This window comes from Erigeron canadensis, chromosome 9, assembly GCF_010389155.1.
Source record: "Erigeron canadensis isolate Cc75 chromosome 9, C_canadensis_v1, whole genome shotgun sequence".
NCBI lineage: Eukaryota > Viridiplantae > Streptophyta > Magnoliopsida > Asterales > Asteraceae > Erigeron > Erigeron canadensis.
Genome location: NC_057769.1, coordinates 32,307,164 through 32,329,133, shown reverse-complemented (window position 1 = coordinate 32,329,133; position 21,970 = coordinate 32,307,164). Strand labels below are relative to the sequence as shown.

At 33.7% G+C, this 21,970-nt stretch overlaps 3 protein-coding genes across 4 annotated transcripts; 1 reads left to right on the top strand and 2 right to left on the bottom strand.

Moving 5' to 3' along the window:
• Window positions 1–4,278: 4,278 nt before the first annotated feature.
• On the bottom strand, window positions 4,279–6,731 carry LOC122583598 (pectate lyase 1-like). The gene is made up of 4 exons (XM_043755984.1): window positions 6,637–6,731; window positions 5,888–6,524; window positions 4,760–5,002; window positions 4,279–4,575 (listed from the first exon to the last, which is right to left on the bottom strand). The coding sequence occupies exons 1-4, from the start codon at window positions 6,729–6,731 to the stop codon at window positions 4,351–4,353; spliced, it is 1,200 nt and encodes a 399-aa protein (XP_043611919.1). The 3' UTR covers window positions 4,279–4,350.
• Window positions 6,732–8,586: 1,855 nt separating this feature from the next.
• LOC122582712 lies at window positions 8,587–13,103 on the top strand. The gene is made up of 4 exons (XM_043755135.1): window positions 8,587–9,337; window positions 10,209–10,364; window positions 10,805–11,425; window positions 11,639–13,103. The coding sequence occupies exons 1-4, from the start codon at window positions 9,002–9,004 to the stop codon at window positions 12,650–12,652; spliced, it is 2,127 nt and encodes a 708-aa protein (XP_043611070.1). The 5' UTR covers window positions 8,587–9,001; the 3' UTR covers window positions 12,653–13,103.
• Window positions 13,104–15,059: 1,956 nt separating this feature from the next.
• On the bottom strand, window positions 15,060–17,354 carry LOC122582626 (putative phosphatidylglycerol/phosphatidylinositol transfer protein DDB_G0282179). Of its 2 annotated transcripts, none has more exons than XM_043755044.1 (4): window positions 17,080–17,354; window positions 16,252–16,353; window positions 15,987–16,147; window positions 15,060–15,299 (listed from the first exon to the last, which is right to left on the bottom strand). In XM_043755044.1, the coding sequence occupies exons 1-4, from the start codon at window positions 17,162–17,164 to the stop codon at window positions 15,234–15,236; spliced, it is 414 nt and encodes a 137-aa protein (XP_043610979.1). In that variant the 5' UTR covers window positions 17,165–17,354; the 3' UTR covers window positions 15,060–15,233. The 2 variants fall into 2 exon arrangements, with proteins under 2 accessions (XP_043610979.1, XP_043610978.1); XM_043755043.1 differs by having other exon boundaries at window positions 15,060–15,271; window positions 17,080–17,350.
• Window positions 17,355–21,970: the final 4,616 nt, after the last annotated feature.

Sequence of the window (21,970 nt, the reverse complement as noted above, 5' to 3'; positions counted from 1 at the left end):
AATCAATATATACAAATTTATTATTGAAAGACTATTATTCATACACTTCATGACATATTCACACATTTGTTTCTAACAGGCACTTTTTTGTCCAAAGCCCAAAAAATAATAAAAACCTTATCAAAATAAATCTTAAATGCGAATTACGAACACCCTTTTCTGTGCACAAACTCCTCATAATCCACACGAATATCACATTAGCCAAATCGATACAAAAGAAACAATAACCTTTATCCACCAAATCTTTCAAAATCACCGAAACGAAAATACGAAAAATGCCAAATATTGAAGGGAGCTCTTCAGGTGGGTATAACGTATATTTGATGAAAACAACATAAAATTTGATGGGTGTGATCAAAGACTTAAACTTTTTATGAATTTATAAGGTCCCAATACAAAAAAAAAATGCTTAAAAAGGGGAATGTGGGTAATTGGTTCTAGAAATGAATCTTTTTTGGTTATATATGAATATGATGCTCCATATTCCAGGTTTATATTTTAGTTTATGTTATGTTATGGTGGAAAATGGTGGAGAATCGGGGGAATGTGACGGTTTTTTCTGTTGTGATTTCTAACAGTTTCTATTAAGATATTTTGTCTAGTTAAATAATGTCCAGAAATGCCAAGTTTTAACTAGAAAAAGGTCCAAATACGATATATGTCGTAACAATTGATTATTGTGAACTATGTAGTACCGAAACGGGTACGGCAAAAGGGTACGGAAACAATACGTGAACGAGAAACGACAAAACTAAAAAATTTAAGAAACGAGTATGGCAATAAAAAAAATACAAAATATTAATTATATTGATATTTTGTAGAGAGAGACTTGAGAGATTATGTATTATGTATATGTATAATTGTATAAGGAAAATGATTAATCAACCTAACTCATATGCCTAAAAATCAATCTAAAACCTTAAGAATTTGACATGTGGATTCCACTAATTCTTTTTCCTAATCTTGCTCCCTGATTTTTTCACATGTCATCATCTTACTATTAGGCATATCTTTAGGCACACCAATTAGGTTGATTTATTATTATCCAATTGTATAATATATGCTTGATTAGTGATCACTAATCGAAATCGAATGTTTAGTGTTTAATAGTTAGTTTTGGAATAGAAAAACATTTAATGTTGATCAAATTGTATATAGTATAGCCTGTTTGGGTTTGAGGATATGTATAATCACTAAGATGGCAGTCGGTTTCGGAGTTAAAAAAGTCCATGAAAACTCTGATTTTAATTAGACAGTATGAAAACTTTAAAAAAACATTTTGGTATCTATTGAAAATTGAAGGAAAAGTTTCATACGCGTTTCGTACGTTGAAACGTTTCCATGAAGTTTCCGAAACGGATACGGCTACTTCTTTGAAGTTTCGGTGCATCATAGATTGTGAATTTGTTTGAAATATTCGGCAAAACTCATTTTATTCGGTTTCTTTATTATTGTTGGTTGAAAGTTAGAATTGCAATAAAAAGTCAAATTTGTGACTTTTTTTTTCTTTTGATTTTTTACTTTTTAGACTATGGTAGACTTTGACAACACATGATCAAGAGATGATATTAGGTAAAATAATTAGTGGATTAAATTTTGAAAATTTTAACATGATTTTTAAGTTGATTAGTTAATACTCATATTAATCATTTCCGAGAAATATTGAATGTGACATCATCTCAACCGTTTGAAATAGAACTTGTATTAGATCTAACTCGTTAAAATCATGTAATTTGACTTTGACTAGACTATTTAGAGTACATATTGTCTCAGTAGTGCATAATAATGCTATGTTATTATTCTCCAAAAGAAGAATTAGAAAAAATAAAATTAGCCAGTAAACCATATATATATATATGGAAAAAGTAAGTATAAGGCTGTTATGTATCCAACTTGAGTAAAAAAACTCTCATATACTAAATTTTATTAATATTTTGAATAAATGTTTGGGCCCCCATAATTTTTAGTATAACAAAAAGTATGTGAGGGGGTTTTCACCCAATTTAAATGCCTAACAGCCTCATATTTCCTTCCCCTATATACACACACACACATAGGGATGGGTTAAATAAGGAACAAGCAATCAAAAGGGAACAAGGGGATCAATCTAAACCGTTGGATCGGGAGATCAGATGGAAAGAAAAGATGCATCTCCGGCCATCTTCATCGAATCTAATCACCACTGATCATCTTCGGTGATATCTCCGGTCATCTTCATCTCCAGCCGCGACGACGACATCTCCGGCAATCATCAATTTGGTTTTTCGGTGGATACGGTACGGGCGTTGCCCTCATCCGTTCTAAAGTGGTTGTCACCAGACGCATATAGAAATTGTATGTATTTTATGGGCGGCGATCCAAGATATAGTGGCGGTTTGATACAGTACGGGCGTAGACCTTGCTGCCGGGGTCGGTGCCGTGGTTGGAGTAGTCGGATATGATAGTGGTGGCGGTGGTTGTCACGTCGGAGAAGGAGATGGTGGCGACGACTGTTGTCTCGCCAGAGAAGGAAGAAGAAGGATGAGGAAGATGCTTGATCTAAGCCATCAAAATCCTTGATCGAATGGTCCAAAAGTGTCCCAAGTTTTTTTTTTTACCTCATCCTCAAATTATCTTTCTCCTACACACACACATATAGGTGGTCAGTCAAATAAGAACATCCTTAAAATAAGAACACGGCGAGAACACTTCAAAACTTCATTTTGATAGTCCATAAACTAAAATAGTGTAAAACTAATTATCATTATTTAAGTATTTAACAACACATTGATATGACAAAATCGAGAAAATCATATTTTTAGTTTTGTGCATCCATCTTGGATGCATATTCATCAAAATGGATGCATCCAACAAAAAACGTGTTTTTTTATTTTATTTTGACAAATCAATGTGTTGTTAAACACTTGAATAATGATAATTAGTTATACACAATATTAATTTTATGGACTTTTAATGTATCAAAATGATATTTTTAAGTGTTCTCGTCGTGTTCTTATTTTAAGAGTGTTCTTACTGGAGTGTTAACCCTCACACACACACACATATATATATATATTATTCCTTTTCATAAAGGAGCAACTCCCTTCTCCCCAATCTTCTCAAATTACAAATCTTATGTACCTCAAATGTGAGGTGAGAACGGACCGAACCGAGTCGAGTGATCTTGATCCTTAGATTATTATAAAATTGATGTATGAAGATTCACAAATCATATGTATATATATTGGTGCATGATGATTTTTATGATGCACAGTGATTTTAGAAAAGAGAAACCTATTATTTTATTTGTTTTACTTTAATATTTGTTTTGTTTTACCTAATATCTATATATACATATATTAGTTGTAATACCCGTATGATGTAACTATTGTTTATATATATACATCGTAAGATCGGTTTTATCTAGAAGAAAGTATTATTTAATTTTGATACATTACATGCATTCATCTTTCTAATAATAGTCTAATAACGAAAGACGTTTTTTCATATTGGTAATGAATAATCTAATCTATAATCATGATAGTACAACATAGTTCACTTTAAAATTTCCAACTACGTTTGCTTAAGTTAGTAGATATAGAACTTCATCGTAAATAAAATAGATGATGAAATTAGACAATTACGATAATATGAAAGAGAATAATATTTTAAAGATAAGAGTTCTAATTGTATTAGAAATCTAAATCTATATATTAACTAATTAAAAGATTTATACAACGATAATGATATATGAATTTAAACATGTAATGACCTACATGGGTAACTATATAATTTAAGAACCTTCATTTTTCGAACTATGTTGTGTATGCTACCCGGTAACTTACAAAAAGTAACCGGTTATGCCACGTATAATGCCACGCATAAGGCCGCACGTACTTTTATTTAATCGCATATGAAAACCATCTATGACAAAATAATTATGTAATGTAGTGACCTACTCGGGTGGCGAGAAAGACAAAATCGCAACTTTAACTGGTAGTGATTTTGCCTTTTTTTGGTGCGATTTTGAATTTCTTATTGCGATTTTACACTTTCTCATTGCGACTTTGTGCTTTTTCGTTGCGATTTTGAGCTTTTCATTGCGATTTTGACTTTTTCATTGCGATTTGTATCATTTTCTTGTGATTTTAATATTTTTGAGATTTTTGTGGGTATTTATGAAAATCCAAAAATTTTTGGGTAAAATGGTGTGTAATTAAAAAAAAAAACAACTTACTCATGTTATTTTCTATATATACATAATAGCTCATTTTCCATTACTATAATAAATTTACAAGAGTGAAAACAAGCTTTTTTTTCTTTACAAAAGATCCAAATTATAGTAGCAAACAAATGGGTTGGTTAATCCAATTAGCAAGGTGATCCAGGTGTGCATGAGAGTGCCCCAGCACAACTAGTGAGTTGTGGAGCAAACTCTCCTGGCTCAGCTTGAATCAAGCCATTCTGTTGTTCGGGGGTCATCTGTGGATCACAACCAGATGGTGTGAATATAGCTCCATTCTCAAGACAATCTTTATCTGATCTCCAGTTCCATTTCATGTATTCTGACTCTGATCCTCCAGCCCTTACCAACACCTTAAAAACCATATGTTAAAGCATTAACTTTGTAACCATACAGAATTAATATGTGTGTTGCAGGGTCGCTAACTTAGAGAGGACAAATTCCTCTACGAGACTAAGGGGTTCCTGGACATTTACTCTTTTCCCTACAAAATTAATATGTCCTTATTAAGGTGATATATGTAAGTAATTGACATACATTTTTCTTAGCTCGGTCATCAGGAGCCTTGAATCGGTTACCATGACTGAGGATAGTCGGAGCTGAGCTACCACCTATGGCGTATGTTCCCCATCCATCATAGTTATTATTAACGACTTGGAAAAACCCAAATCGACATCTGGGCATCCTTTGATCACATCCTTCAGCAAACCAGTTAAATGCAACAGTTGCTAACATATGTTTATCGTGATGATGTCCATCGTTTGCCCCAAGCAATATAAGCTGTTTATGTTACACAAAAAACTATTAAAGTGGTATACTATAGTACCATACGCACATACACACACAATATAAACACATATATACATATACACACACTGGTGCCATAATCATGTGACCACATATCCCTCTATAGATGAAGGCTACAGGTCACAAGTTTAAATCTTGCCAAATGCAAGTGGAGAAACTATATCTTGTAATCCATATGTGATGATGATGACTTACCGTACATGAGTTCTATACGGTGTGCGCTCTGAGTATCAAAACGGTACATGGGACCAGGGGTTCCCACCCATTTACCTTTTTTTTTTAAGATCAAAACAGAAATACCTTAAAGAGATAAGGTAGAAAAAAATGTTCGTTTTTGATTTATTTCTTTTAACTTGTTTTTTTGATTGTTTTTCTATCTCTCAAATTTTTTCATTTTCTTTTTAACTAGTTTATTCCAAAAAAAAAAGATAATAATAATTTAAATTTAAAATATTTTCTTTTCATAGGTAGTAGCTCGTAATCTATATGCGAAGCCTGTCAGTCTATCACGGAGCCAAGACGGCTAAGGACAAAGTTCGTTAGATAGATTTCCCCATCACCTATCACCCTCTATGACCTATCACTCCCACCGGCTACTACTTTTTAATACCCTTAAGGATGAAGCTTGTATTGTACCCTTATATCTATAGCTCGATCACTAACTCAGGTTATAAATTTTTTGTTTTTATTACTATTTTAAATGAGTTAATTAAAAAAAATTAAAAAAGTGAAAAAAAGAAAAACAATCAACAAAACAAGCTTAAAAAAAATGAATTCTTTCTACCTTTTCTCCTTAAGAACCTTTTCTCAGTACCCTTACCCTATATGTATATATATACGCACTAGCTTGTTTATTACCTTATGGTGATGGGTGAACTTGCAGTTAGAAATGGTTATAGCCGTGCTGCCTAGGGTGACATCAATGAGCCCGTCTACACCCTTACTAAGCGAACAATGATCGATCCAAATCTTGGAAGAAGCAGTGATGCAGAAAGCATCACCGTCGCTCTCGTGTCTAAATCCTGGCGGACCGTCTGAATTCTTAATCATACCACCAGGTGTTTTCTTAATATCATGGATATGGATCCCATGAACAATAACATTTTGAACTTCATAAAGGGTGAAACCGGCTCCAGTGATCTCAACTTTCGCACCTCTTCCATCGATAGTCTTGTCGCATTGTACTACAAGCTCATGTGTCAAAGTGATGACCATATCTTTTTCAAAAATGATCCACAATGACCTATTTTGAGTAACACCAAACCGGAGCGTCCCTTCCTTTGGATTCGCAGCATCATCATCGGATGGACAAGTGACCTTGTATATTTCTCCACCCTTGCCACCAGTGGTTCCTTTAGCGTAACCTTGTGCACAATCAGCTAATGCTTCTCGGTTCTGGTCCCAATCGCATTTGCACCTCCAGCACCTGTCTATAATGTTAGTTGCTTCACATGCGTGTAAGGCTCTCCTTGATGAATTTGATCCCGGCGTTGACCTATACAAATCAAAAAAATTCATTTTAATTAATTAATTAATGAGACATTGTTGACTTGTTATCAAATAAATAAAATCTATCATATCGGATGCTCAAAACTATAATTACTCACGCTTCCAATTCATTGTTAAGCTCAATGCGTACGGCTTGAGCCAAAGAGACGATTAACGCAATGGTAAAAAGTGCAATTGAACAATGTTTCCCCATTGTATGAACCTTTTTCTTTCAATGGTTACCTAAGGAACCTTATTTGTGTCTTTTATTCTCTCAATCTGTATTATGATTCGTTATTCGTTAAATTAAGCGAATCATTTCACCATACAAGCCATTTGACTTGTTTATTATGGGTTTATTTTAGAGAACTCTCTCTCTCAAAACATAAGAATAAGAATGTTTATATATATATATAACTTTCAGAGATAAACGGTTCACCAAATAATGGGCTGGTCAAAGATGTTTGCTACAAATAATATGAACCAATGGTAAATGTGAGAATAATAATTGCCATATACTATCCATCTTTTAATTAGCAAGCGAATATTATATTTTCTTCAAGGTATGGATCAAGTTAACACAAAACATAATTAAGATCATCAAGTATGGATCTCACACACAGAACCATCCAAAACACCAACTCAGCGCCACGTCAACATTCATCATTTTATCAATTTTACGTCGTTATGAATGCAGAACCAGTACGCAGAACACCAATTTCTCATATTTGTATAAGTTACTTTTATAAATTATATAAATTAAATTCTAAACTACTCCGGTGAAGATGATACATCCTAAATTCTTATATCAACGTTAATATGAGCGTCAATATGAATATGTTGAAAAACATGACACATCGTAAATCCTGATTTCACATTAAATTTTTAAAACTAATAAAAACTTAGACCCAATTACACAAACACACAAACTAGACACTTGGAAGTCTCTTCAAAACCCACAAACACCACAAAAAATACAAAATAATACCAATGTGATTTTTTTTATAAACCCATCCATTTTACCTTCATGAATGAGAAACTCTTTACAACCACAAGAAATACAAAATATATCCATCACTCTACCGCCTCCTATGACCACCATTAACCATCTTTTATTTAACCATTATCACTGTCATTTCCTATTAATCAAACGGTGGCGTCGTTGTGGAGACCCGATAACCACCATCATGTAGACCCGAAGAGATCCGATAACGACCCCGATCCAAACCATCACCATATTCTTGCCTCTTATTTTCTGTCTTGTTGGTGAGTTTTTATATGTATATATATAATGAGAAGATATAATATACATATGTACATAAAATATTGATAAAACAAAAAATAGACAAAAGACAAAGAAAGAAAAATGGAAGCCGAGTACTACCAAGGAAACCACGGATCTTGATGATTCTTGATGTGGTGTTCAACAAAGAACAAGGGGGCAATGGATGAAATTCATTGCCGACTGCCAACAAAGCATTCGGGGTTCGGGTTTTTGCTCCATACCCAATGCTCTAATACCAACAAGTTATTTCTTAGATCTTTTCACAAAAATATCTAAGAAATCTAATAAATTATTGGATTTTATAGATACGACGTCTCTAATTTAATTAGATGCATGAGCGGTACCATATGGGGGTTGCCCCTTATGTTTTTTCAAATTTTTCATCGATTTTAAAATTTTTTTTATAGGTTTTTAACATTTTGACCCTTTTTATATTTATATTTCACGGATTTTTTAATTTTGCCATCTCTAAGATTTTTTTCTGGTACCGCATCTTTTAGATGTACTTAGAAAAATAGCAGATTAGCGACAACGATCATTTTGATAGCCTTGTATAATCGCTCATTAGACACGAATCATTCGTCACAAATAATAACTAGTTATTAGATATTGTAGTTTTATGTATATAGATAGATTGAGTCCAATTTAATATTATGTAACGCGTTTAATATATAAACTTTAATTAAAAAAAAGGATAAATTTGGATATGTCTTTTTGCCTCACGCATGTTTCTTTTTGTCAAATATATTATATAAAAATGGTAATAAAAATGTCACACATGCTTTCTCTCTCTAACTTTACTTTGCACTGCTGTCTCTATACATATAGATATAGATACATACATCCTCATTTCTTTCTCAAATCCATACATCAAGATTCAAGATCACAAACAGCCCCCATCATCTAACAAAAACAACCCACATTGAATCTTTCCATAAATTCTTGAAAATTTAACATTCATAGAATCAAGAAAACCAACACCCACATCCTTAATTTTTATAAAGTTTCTATCTTTTGCAAATTTACAACAAGCCCTTCACAAATCTTGATAGAATAATTAAAAAATTTTATAAAATTTTAATCCTTTTATCAAATTCACAAAAACCCAGCAATAATCTTGAAAAATTACCAGTTAACTATTATAAAGTTTCAATCTTTTGCAAATTTACAAAAAGCCCATCAAAAATCTTGGTCCAAAAATGGTTGTAAAGATGATGAAATGGCGGCCATGGCCGCCAATATTTTCGAGGAAATTTGAAGTGAAATTAGTACTGAAGAAAATTGAAAGTGGGAATGGTGATGAAAACGGTGTCGTTTTGTGGGATCATGGAGTTGTGGAGATAAAATGGAAAGGACCCAAGATTACTTTGGGATCACTTAGAAGAACTGTGAAGAGGGATTTTACAAAAGAAGGGAAATTTGAGGATCAAAACGGTGCCGTTTTTTGGGATCAAGAATTTCATTCTGTTTGTACTTTTTCTGGCTATAAAGATAATGAGTTTCTTCCTTGGGAGATTGGGTTCACTCTCATGAATGTAAGTTAATTTCTTTGTTTTTGGTATTTTAAATTGGCTTTTACATTTTTACTAACCATAGTCCTTACCATTCTATTTTAGGCTGATAATTATTTTCAGGACTGTTATCTGTATGAACAATATTTTACTGCACATTAATCAGTTTGCAAAATCATTAAAGTTATTTATTTTTTAAATGAGTATCTACTTTTTAAGGCAATTTATTGTTCTGCATATTTGTCATGTGTTTGGGAAAGAAATTTTATGAGATTGCATATAATATATTTAATTGTGAATTTTAACCTACCAAGTTTAGGTAATTTGCTTACTTTTTCTGGTAGGTATTTAGTGGTTTATGTCATCTTGACATATATATTATGTATACACATTCAATAATCTAAAGTATATGGAATTGGTTGGCTAGGTACTTTTTCCCACCAATAGTTAGGAAATTTTGGAACCATTTTGTTAGTGAGCAACTGTGTTATCTTTCGAAATGAGAAACATGTATAATATGTAGTTTTTATGTATGGCATATGGAGTTTTGGTAGTTGAAGACTTGAAGAATATGTGATGTTGATCAATATTGATCCTATGTTATTGTATGGCCCATACAATTTCGGTAGTTGCCCAATTCAAAAAAGACACGTTTGAGCTTTGTATGGCACATACAATTTCGGTAGTTGCCCAATTCAAAAAAGACACGTTTGAGCTTGTAGATCTAATTGGAGTCTTTGATATGAAGAAGAATTTGCAAAACTAAGTTACGCTTTGTAGATAGTACTCATAATCGCATATTTAGTACCTCACATCATATAAACAAGATCCATTAAAGGAAATGTTTGATATATGTTTTTTTCCTGAAAGATTGTATCATTTTACTTTGATATAGGGATCAAACACAGGGCTCAAGAATAAGGTTCCTATAATTGGAAAGGCATCCTTGAATCTTGCTGAATATGCTTCCTTTCCTGAAGAAAAAGAATTTGAGCTCAACATTCCTCTCTTCATTTCATCTGGAGCAACAGAGCCTCGCCCCTCTCTTAATGTATGTACCGTAAAAGCATTTTGTTTCTTCATTATGTGATGCAACTCTCGTTTATCCGTAAGCATTATAATATTAGACAAGGAACGTGATTTTGGAAAACACACAAAGATAGAATAGCCTTTCATATGCACACTTTTGCAATGATGACAACAGGAAAATAACCTGATGTTTTAGAAAGTCGAAAGATGAATAATTTTACAAATTGCATGGGATGTCTCAGAATGAAAATTGTTGTAATTGCTAGGCACAGAGGGATTATGAACTTTTCTTCCCCCTTTTACGTAAATGATAATAAGCCATCTGTTCTTTTAACTTTGCAACATTTGTTCATTCCAACAAAGATTTCAAGTCTAAGTTACCTTTATATACCCATCATCATTACCTATATATACCCGTCATAATCATACAAGATTTCAGTTTAACCCAGTTGTAATGTGCAGATATCTCTTAGCTTGATGGAGTTGCAAGCTGCTCAACAAGCTGAGTCCACACAAAGTCAAAGTCAAACGTCAGAAACTTCATCGGGTGAGAAAGATGAGCATTCAACACTCAAAGCCGGTTTAAGAAAAGTTAAAAACTTTAGGGAGTATGTCTCGATTAAAAGAGGTAAAAAAGCGTCTCATGTGGACTATCACGATCACGAAATAAGTGAAAGCAGGAGTGATGAAGGTGATTACCCTCATCTTGTTGACTTCGACTCGCATGATGAATCACACGAGGACACGAAGGAGAGTGCTACTATTCGGAAATCGTTTAGTTATGGCACATTGGCATATGCAAATTGGGCAGGAGGATCTCTTTATGAGGACAATGTATATTATAGTAACCAGAAATCTGATGAGGGTTGTTCACCAGAAGAGGATGTAATTGCATCAGTTTCTGAAACTAGTGTTATTCAAAGCTCGAGACGCAGCATCTTACCATGGAAAAGAAGAAAATTGAATTTTAAATCACCAAAACCCAAAGGTGAGCCATTGCTAAAGAAAGATTATGGTGAAGAAGGCGGAGATGATATTGACTTCGACCGGCGCCAGCTCAGCTCCGATGAATCTCCTGTAGGGGTAAAATCTTTCACTTCATATTTTAACTTCAGAACCAATTATATTTACGAGTTATCGACCTTTCAAAATCATCATACTACACTTATTTAGTTTTATAATAAGCATATCATTGTTTTCGTTAAATTCAAGAAAGCTCTACATGTTGCATGGTAATTGCATAATCACTTACAAAACATACATCCTAACACTTACATTGTTGTTTTTGCATTGCAGTCGCATAATTCTTATGAAGACTTGTGTGTGAACGGACACTTGGTATCTGATTTTGGGGACGATAGTTTTGCAGTCGGAAACTGGGAGCAAAGGAATATAGTCAGCCGTGACGGGTGCATGAAGCTTCAGACACATATTTTCTTTGCATCCATTGATCAAAGAAGTGAACAAGCGGCAGGAGCGAGCGCCTGTACTGCACTGGTGGCTGTGATTGCCGATTGGTTCCAAAACAACCGCCATCTCATGCCAATTAAGTCCCAGTTCGATTCACTCATCAGAGAAGGCTCATCAGAATGGAGGAGCCTCTGTGATAACGAGATTTACATGCTCCGGTTTCCCGATAAGCATTTTGATCTTGAAACAGTCCTAGAAGCCAATTTACGCCCTTTGTCTGTAATTCCGGGAAAATCTTTTGTTGGGTTTTTCCATCCTGATGAAGTCAATGAGGGTAGTTTTGATTTTTTACGTGGAGCAATGTCATTTGACAATATGTGGGACGAGATTAGCCATGAATCAGAAAGTTCCAACGATGGCGAACCTCAAGTTTACATAGTCAGCTGGAATGACCACTTTTTTGTGTTGAAAGTTGATGTAGATGCTTATTATATCATTGATACCTTGGGAGAACGACTTTTTGAAGGTTGTAATGAAGCATATATCTTGAAATTTGATCGAGATTCAGCAATTTTTAGACTGCCCGAGTCAGCTGAACAGCCAAGCAATGCCGAGGGTGCTACGGACAAGTCAACAAAAAAGTCAACAGAAGAAAATGAGGTTATTTGCTATGGGAAAGAATCTTGTAAGGAGTATATCAAGAATTTCTTGGCTGCCATTCCTATAAGGGAACTGCAAGCGGATATGAAGAAAGGTTTGGTTTCTTCTTCGACTCTGCTTCATCATAGGCTACAGATTGAATTTCACTACACTCGATCACCACCTCCACCACCCCCACCACCAAAAGCCATAGATTCAGTCACTGTCATGTCAACACTGGTAAAGGAGGTTGTTACATAGAAGAAATGTGGGTTAGTAGGGGTAAAGTCTTGAACTTTTATTTGCTAATGTTCATGTTATCGACTAGGTGAAGTGGGAAAGTCACAAAAATAGTGGTTCTTGATTTTCTTGAATGTTCTTAGGGGTAAAATGTAAATGGGGTGCTAAAGTCTTTTGACTTGTGTTCAACTTTTCCTTTGTTTTGTGAAAGGGAAAGTTTGTAAAAGCCAAACTGTATATGTTTAGGGATCCCATATGTTTAGGTGTCTAACTTCTGATATCTAATATAACTGTCTTTTTTGTTGTGTCCATCTGATGGTCTTTCTTATGTTGTAATGTCTTTTATCATATTCTAGTTGAACCCACCCTATACATCGCCTCTAGCTGTTTCATGTATCGTTGTTGTATCATATCCAGTAAACCTTGTAATTGTTGTAAGTTGTAACCAAGGTGTTCATCTTCATGCTCAAAAGGTGTAGACTCAGATCCATTTTATGTGACAAATATCTTGCAACTGTTATAATAGTTCATAAAATTTGCATTTGGAGTTGTATTATTTTTGAAGTTGTAGAATGGTGTCCTTGTAAAAGCTGACCTTTTATTTCCACTAAATGTTCTTAATGAAAGAGTTGTTTTATCTGTCTTCGGGTAAAAGTATCGCTGGTCGGATCTCTTATGAGTAGAACTGAATTTCAGTTGTTGCCGTGTGGTTAATGGCTATATATCTCTCACATGGATAGTAAATTCTTTTCCATTCTACAATAATTTGTGTCATAGAAGTTGTACAGTAAACAACTTTAGAAAAAGGCATGACCTTTTGAGTTGTCAAGATGTTCTTCAACTTTACCTAATTACTTTTCCTATCCATTTTGATAATATTAATATATCATCTTTTTGAATACATATAAAGTTGTAAGTTGGTTTTATAGCTAAAGAAGAGAAAATTGCCCTTTTTAGTTACCAAAATATTCTTCAACATTTAAGTTCTAAAAACTGTGTTTATTGACCATATTTCCATATCCTAACTCTTGTCTATATAAGACCATCCACAACAAGGATGTTTATGGGAAATTTGTGGTGACATAGAGGGTGTTTGTAGGGAGACTATTAATGTGGGTGATGACATGGAGGATGTCCATCCATGGTTGTTTGTAGAGAAGGATGGGGAATGATGAGGAAAGATAAAGGTAAAAGACAAAAGTTATTTTGGAGTTTATTTGGTTGTTTGGAAGAAGGATGTATATATAATTGTTGTGGGTAAAAAGTGTTTGTGGGAAGGATGGATGAAAAACTAACGTAACATGTTGATTAGGATGTTTGTTAGAAGGATATCCTGAACTGATGCGGATAGTCTAAGTTAGTAGGAGAATAGAGGATACACAACAGACTTTTTTTCAATCAGCTCCTAATTAAACAACCGGCTACCCTTAATATCAAATAATGGTTCCGCTTAATATGAATTTATGGTTCCGTCTCTTGTTTGTAGCAAGCAACTTTCTTATTCCATTCCCTTATCAAGGCAATTGGTGTATAAGGTTCTTAAATTGTGAGAACTGTTTTAAGGCACATTATGATTTTGATGGATATGAAGATATTTTAGCTGTAAAATTCTTCTTTTTTTTTTATCCAAATTGTGGTCTTTGTGCACGTGGAAAGATGCTTCACTTTTGTACAAAGAAAAAATGCCCAAGCAACCTCATATTTGATTCCTTTATGCTCTTTTCAATGTGTTACGCATGTATTTAATATACGTATATATATTTTACAAATAAGCAGCATAGTTGGATCAGTGGTAAACAACCTTACCTCTAGAGACAGAAGTCAGCCTCTACCTAACACCTCCCCCATACACCGTCGAGATATTGTGGCTCAAAACCAGCAGGAGACGGCACTGAGCAGTTACTTTTATGTATATTTTACAACTTTAAGGCATTATTAATAGCTATATTCTCTTGGTATTTTGATCGAGATGCATCAAGTAAGCATCAAACCAGAAACTGGACCGAATAAGCATCTTTGATTGGTTTCGTAGAATCGATTCCAACCTCAAATATCGTTTTTAGAACCAACAGTTCCTGCTAAGAACACTAGGTATATTCATAACAACATACTTTGTAAGAGGAAACGTTTCTACTGGAAACTTTTACAATTCGACGTAGTTCTAAAGAAAAGGATAACCGACTCATTATCGGCTCCCACCGACCGGTTTCAAGACCGGTATGAATGAAAGTAAATCACTTAACATTATGGTTAAAGGAACATGAATAGCAATTTGAACCTCTGGCCTCATCATTTATGTTGTATGTCCACCACTAGGCTAAAGATAGAATCAAGATAGGGATTTTGAACTCTTGTTTTTAGCCTTAAGCCATATCTGATTAGGAGTTACTTAGAAATTATGCATGACCGATATTCATAAGAGTTATAGTAACGCTCAAACCATTTAACTTTATATATAACCAGAATCGACATACAGCACAAGCACAATATACATACTGATCTATACAAATGACTTTTAAATAGTCAACTGTCAGTCAGTCCCTCCTTGGATATGAAAAGACCGATGCTGAAATCAAACTTGATGCATGTGAGCTCATTTTTGTTACCATCTTGTATCTTCAACGTAAGAGTGTATGAGCCCTGTATTCATCAAATAACAATTCACCTCCTATGAAATAGAAAAATGAATATATGTATAAATCAACATTGTTTCATTGAATGTTCAAGTACAATTAAAATCAAAGTGATTATATGCTTTACAGCAGTTGCTTTCATAAGTCATCCTATGCAGCTATGCACTATCAAACATGAAAATTTTAACCCATAGACTTATTAATGGATTGATTTGGGTAATGCTTCATCTCCTATAGGTCAATTAAAAAAACTTAGCAGAGAAGAAATGGGTCAAGCAGGTCAAAATCCGTCCAAATTGTATGTTTAATGTGTACAGTGTACCTCTAAATCTGCTTTATCTGAAACTTTAGTTTAGATCATGATGGTCATAGCAGTTATTGTATACTTTAGCATTATACATATTTTATAGAGTGGAAAAGAAGGTTTGTGGGTCAATCCGACTCGGCCCATTTTGACACATTACATTATGTGTTCGCCCCACCCATTTAACTATCATCTACAACAAGCTCAAAAATCATATCTTGGAGTTATGCATTTGCCATTGTCATCATTATTATTTATAAATGTTATTGACTGAACTAACATCATTGGTCAGACTGCCAAGCCAAACGCTGCTCAAAAGGACAAGGAAAAACGAAGCTGACTTCCAAACACTTCAATAAAACATTGTAGGCTTTTATTAGATAGGGTAGAATGTGAAATAGAAGACAAAATCACTTACAGGCGGAGCTAATGTAGGTAATCGCTTGGAATAAGAGATTGTAAAGTCACCAGCAGAAATAGGACAGGATAAAGTAGCACAGAGGTCACCGGTCTCACTAAAGACACTCCATCCGAAGTAAGCAACATTGACCACAACTTTCCCTCCAGATAACGGTTCATCTGCATGCCGAAACAAATGTAATTGTGCTACTCAATATATACTAAAACTTATCAAGTCAGAAGTAAAACCATCCAAAGCAAAAGTCATAAGTAAAAAGTCGTACCAGTTAATGCAGAAATAGTGAAGGAGGTCTCTTTGCTTCTTACTATCGGGACAGGGCTGATCACGACTCCACTGACCTTGATGGCATACTCATTCTTTTTATCTGTAAATGTATCAGTACTAAAGAATGTATATTACTAAAAAACATAAGACTAACTAATGTGTATCTAGGTAGTATGCATAAGTCTAGTTTAATCGGTCTAGCTTAACCAGCGCGTAAAAACACTCTTTTATGTTTCTACGATAATATAATGATCCAAAAATGTCCATAGCTACATCAGTAGCCAACCTCGTCACATTTTCAATAATATAAAAGGAAAAATGCAGAACCTCGTTTCGGGTTTTGCAAGGATTATCCTCTAGTTTGACTTTTGAAAAGCAAGAAGTAAGGCAATCAGCATCTAGTTTAGTTTTTTTTTCGAACATTCAGTCGGTATGCAACATTAGGATTATCCTAAAGATCGAACTCAAGACGTTGGGTAAAACCTCGGATGCCACTAGTCATCATTGGCTAGTAATTTACTTGTTTTTTTAAGCAAATAAATACACATAAACAAACACACAATCCAGTAGTAATTGACAAGTACTGATTATCTCCTTAATTTATAAGGGAAAAAAAATTCAACTTTAAATTAAAACAGTAAAAGTGCTTATAAATAAGCAAAATCTTATACAACCCCATTATCTGATCTCCCCTGCAGATTTAACATATTGAGTAAAATTTACTAACTAGCTAAGCATATATTAAAGTAGACCCAAACACAAAGTATCATAGAAATGAAAGAATAATAATAATAAATGAAAAAGAGTAGTGCAAATAAAAACTCACTGCAGTATTTGAAATCAGTGGCAAAAATAGAAGGTACAGTCATGTAAAAAAGTAGTAGTAGTAGTATGAATTCAGTTCCACCCATTGAAATCTTCAATTTGTTTATCAGGTGTTCAACTTTGAATACATGCCCATCATCTTGGTAACTTGGTTCCTAGCAGTAGCTACTTCCTAGTTCGGATGTGGTTTTGGGCTCGGATGCTTTGTGGCCCATGTGGTTTTGGGTCATCCTTCTTGGTTTTGAAAGTTCGTGTTTTAAAAACAAACTTAAGAATGTTTGGAACTTTTGTTTTAATTGTTATGTTTATTTCATAGATTCTGATTGAATCGGAATTGAATTGCATTTTTAATGTTTGGTTGTTTATAAATTTAAAAATATCATTTCATTGGAATATAAATATTATGAAATATTCTCTATTTTTTGTGGGGATGGATTTTCATTCTGTCATTTAAAACATAAAAAACATTTATCTAAATGCTAATTTGTTTTGAATCTTTTAAAAATTGTTATGAATCAAACACATCTTTAGAAATTTTATGTGGGTATTCCAATAGCATAGGTTATGAACTTAGTGATGTATTTTATAACTAGATAATAATATCGGAGGAAGTTGATAATAATAATAATAAAAAAGAAACGATGTGATGATAATATGGTAATAGCATATTCTTTTTTTTTTTATTAGAGATGGTCTAAGGTGTATGGACTGGTTTTTCTCACAAATTGTTACGTCATGTGACATGTTTTTTTGTTTACTTTTTGATATTTTATTTTGTATATCTATAGTTAGTTTTGAGTTATAATATATAGAATCTATAATTTTTGAAGACATCATATGTTATCAAACACACATTCCTTAGTGACTTGCGATTTTATTCGGGATGGAAACAAAGTCGGCTCAATTGAGGTGTCGCCTGGAGACATCATATTGAGGGGTGTATCACTATGATTCACCCCAATTAAAAGTTAAAAATAAGAGCCCCGTTTAATTTATACGAGTATTAAGTTAGGTGTTATTAAACCCGATCATAAACATATCACACTTTTAAGGTCTGAATAGAAGGCCACACCAGGGTAAGCTAAAATATGTGATACTTTATCGAACCTTCTCTAGTATATATGAAATAGTATATATTATGAGTCATGCGTGATATGTACTTCATAGAAACTAGCTTATATAGATGAGAACAAATTTGAGTGAATAAATTAATTATGAAAAACTTTCCTGTTAATTATGAATACATAACTGTTAAATAATATAATGTAGTAATATACTGTATATGATATAATGCTATATAAGATTTCATAGAATATATGACTCATAATAAACTAAAGTTTATGGATAAAGATCCTCTAAAATTAAAATCTAACTTTATTAATAAAGTTGTATCTTTGATTAAAATCAAAGGTCAATGTGCTCATAAAATCAAAGGTCATTTGTATAGATTTCATGATATATAAGATTTAATTAATAGAATATATGATTCATAATGAACTAAAGATTATGTATGCTGGCATAGGCTATGATCGAATTCGATCTTTTCGAAGGTTGTGCGTTGCAGTTAACAATTTATTATATATCTACTTGTAAATTAATGCAATACAGATATGATCATATGAACGATAATCAAGAGATAATATAGACAATGCATGAGTGAATATAGATCGAGTAGTTAAGAATAATAATAATAAATCAGAACTCAATGTATAAAAACCTAATATCTATCGATTAATAATCAGAATCACCAAAATAGTAGCATGAACATATCTCAAAATAAGCTACCCCTTCTTTTAATGAGGTCCAAGGTGGCATTCTACATGGCACAAAAAATGTAAATTTTAGAGTTCTTGAAAACCCTCATACTAGTCTTACTTTAGCTATAAGCGTTATGGTAATCTGCCTATCTATATTTATAACTACGAACTTGATGCCCGCGCAATGCGGCAGCAGTGATGGGAAATGCGGTCTAGTGGTGTCGGTGATGGTACTATTCGTGGTGGCGGCGTTGTCAAATGGTGTAAATTGATGTAATTGTGATAGTGGAAATTTTTAAAAGATAAGGGCTTAAAGTGTTAATTATTAAAATAAAGGTTTAGAGTGTAAATTAATTTATTAAGAATTAAAAAATAAAAAGTACAAGACAATTCTGAAAATTCCTAGGTAGAATTACCTAAAATAAAAATGAGGCTTTTTCTTTATGAATATAGATAAATATAAATTATAAAACAAATTAATTTAGATCTTTGTTATTTTAAGTTTGAACAAATTTATCAATACCACATTACATTTATAACATACACTATTTTCGCCGCTGTTGTCACCACCACTAATCGTCGCCGTTACCGTTGCTCGCCACCACACCCACCTTCGCCACCACCATTACATCGCCACCACCGCAGCTCTTGCCGCATGCCTTTATCACCGGCGTATCATACGGGTATTGGTCCTAATATAATTAAAAAAAGTTTTTAAATATAATATATATAATTGTTTTAAGATTCAATCAAAATGAGACTTGATTTAACAAAATTTATGTTTGTTTTTTAGTAGAATTATAACTAAATGTGTAACATCCCGAACTTTTTATTAAATGGTTGACTTAAGTCGTTAAGTCAACAATACGTGTCTGTTAAGCCTTTAATTAATTTAATGACTATATGTGTTTAATGTGTTATACGTGTAAAGCTTTAGTGCCTTAATGATTGATGTGTTAAATTGTTTAAGATATGTTTTATATGCCTTTTAAAGTGCTTGAAGTGTTTAATGGGTTGTAAGTATTCTCCATAAGTGTTTTGAGCTAAAAATGAGTCGTTTGGAAGCTTAGGGACTAGTTTTGACTTAGGGTTAAACTCAAAAACGGGTTAAGGGTCTTGTAACCTATCATTAGACTCATAATACAGAGATTATACTCTTCCTTTGAAGCCCTAGTTGTCCCCTTGATTCCATAGCATTCTATTGTTCGATTTCATCGTTATTCGGTTGATTCGAGAGTGTTTTGATCAAGTTTTTGCATCCTCTTTGTAATCTCCAGATATCCAAGGTATAATAACATTGATTTTATGTCCTTTCAATCATATAATCAGATCCGTAACTGGTCTAGGTTATTGGAAGATCAGTTGATTTCAAAAACGTGTGTTTTGATCAATTCGGTAACCTAAAACGTTTGTTATTGTGATGCAAATCAAGAAAGGATTAATCAACAATTTCATTGCATCATTATGGTCTTAAAATGTTGAATTTTGAGGTGCAAAAGTCGTTCATAAGGTTTAGGGTCGTTTGGGGTGTGTTTGGTTAAGTTTTGGAGGTTAAACAATGAGGTTTGTGCAGATTCGAGGCTAGCTGCGGCGCAGCTACTAAGCTGCTGCGCAACTAGAAAACAGTGACATATAGCTGCGACGCAACTTGATAGCTGCGACGCAACTTGGTAGTTGCGACGCAATAGCGACAAAATTTTCAAATGGCAATAACTTTTAAACCGTAACTCCGTTTTTGACAAATAAGCTATCAACGGAATCGTGAGAGAGTCTACTTTCTATTGGTAATGCTTTTAAAAGATGATGATGATGTCAAGTTTCCAAAAAGGTTAATTTAGTGAGTGAATATCGAGTTCCGTCGAGTTATATAAGCCCTTAAGTATTAGATGAACCTCCGATGCATCAAGCATTGTCATGAGTCATGTTTATAGGTATTTGGACTTGAGTCATGACCATAAGTAAGTGAGTACTTGTTAGCTCATTATGTTGTCTAATGATTATAGGTAGTCGGGAATACTTGCAAAGCTCGGTAACTTACGTTATCATTTGTTGTACGCTTCTACGAGGTATAATACATGACTTTTCTCACGCTGGAGGCACAACAAAATCTGGTTTTCTATAAGTAACCTCTTAATCGGATTATCTTATATGTGTTGGGTTTTCTGGGTTATGCGGGAGGTTATGTGGTAATATATGTATGTTGAAATGATTTATGTTGATATGATGACGTTTAAAGTAGAAGTATATATGTGCATATGAAGTATGATGCTTATAATGACGTTGCTATGATATGTTTAAGATATGTGCTGTTGATAATGTCGTTGATATGCCTTAATGTTGATATGTGATGTCTTGTATGTGGGACTTAAGTATGACATGTCTAGCTCACTAGATACACGTGGGAATTGCTATGAGTTGTGCACGTTAGTGAGATTAAACGTTAAAGTAGATATGGGATTACTTAGGTAATGAATATACCTAATGTTAAAGTAAAGTGTGAAGTGTGGGAAATCGTTCTAGCCTTAGTGTTAGTGCGTAAAAGTAAGAAAGATAAATACGTGGGAAATGCTATAGCTAAATATGTGATATTGACGTGGGAAGTGTTAAGCTTAACCCGTACTAGTTGTAATGCTAGTGCGTAAGACGTGGGAAATCGTGCTAGATGTAATGCTAGTGCGTAAGACGCGGGAAATCGTGCTAGATGTAATGCTAGTGCGTAAGACGTGGGAAATCGTGCTATTTGTAATGCTAGTGCGTAAGACGTGGGAAATCGTGCTAGTTGTAAAGCTAGTGCGTAATATGTAAAGATGTAAAACGTGAGAATAAGTCGATTAAGATAGATATATGAATATGTGAGAAAGATGTACATGTAATCTAGGACGTGGGATTACAAGGTGATGTGAGATTTAATAAGATGTGTTGAGACGTGTGATAAGAACGATGCATAGGCACAATTAGAAGTATATGTCCTACATGTGCTATGCATATATGTGCGATATGGTTATGTGTGATATGTAAGACGTAAGATGAAGTCGATTAACCTGATTAAGATGATAATAAGATATGTGTGGAAGAAGTATATGTGCTTTACGTTGTGAAACCACCATGTGACGTGAGAATATGTGCTAATATGAG

What these genes read in the sequence shown, in the direction of transcription:
- LOC122583598 (XM_043755984.1), bottom strand. Translation starts at nt 6,731, where the DNA reads ATGGGGAAACATTGTTCAATTGCACTTTTTACCATTGCGTTAATCGTC. An exon ending in CTTAACAATGAATTGGAAGC is followed by an intron (nt 6,525 to 6,636) that starts GTGAGTAATTAT and finishes TGATTTGTATAG; the next exon opens with GTCAACGCCGGGATCAAATT. An exon ending in ATGACCGAGCTAAGAAAAAT is followed by an intron (nt 4,576 to 4,759) that starts GTATGTCAATTA and finishes ATGGTTTTTAAG; the next exon opens with GTGTTGGTAAGGGCTGGAGG.
- LOC122582712 (XM_043755135.1), top strand. Translation starts at nt 9,002, where the DNA reads ATGGTTGTAAAGATGATGAAATGGCGGCCATGGCCGCCAATATTTTCG. An exon ending in AGCCTCGCCCCTCTCTTAAT is followed by an intron (nt 10,365 to 10,804) that starts GTATGTACCGTA and finishes TGTAATGTGCAG; the next exon opens with ATATCTCTTAGCTTGATGGA. An exon ending in CCGATGAATCTCCTGTAGGG is followed by an intron (nt 11,426 to 11,638) that starts GTAAAATCTTTC and finishes TTTGCATTGCAG; the next exon opens with TCGCATAATTCTTATGAAGA.
- LOC122582626 (XM_043755043.1), bottom strand. Translation starts at nt 17,164, where the DNA reads ATGGGTGGAACTGAATTCATACTACTACTACTACTTTTTTACATGACT. An exon ending in CACTATTTCTGCATTAACTG is followed by an intron (nt 16,148 to 16,251) that starts GTACGACTTTTT and finishes TTCGGCATGCAG; the next exon opens with ATGAACCGTTATCTGGAGGG. An exon ending in TACCTACATTAGCTCCGCCT is followed by an intron (nt 15,272 to 15,986) that starts GTAAGTGATTTT and finishes TGATGAATACAG; the next exon opens with GGCTCATACACTCTTACGTT.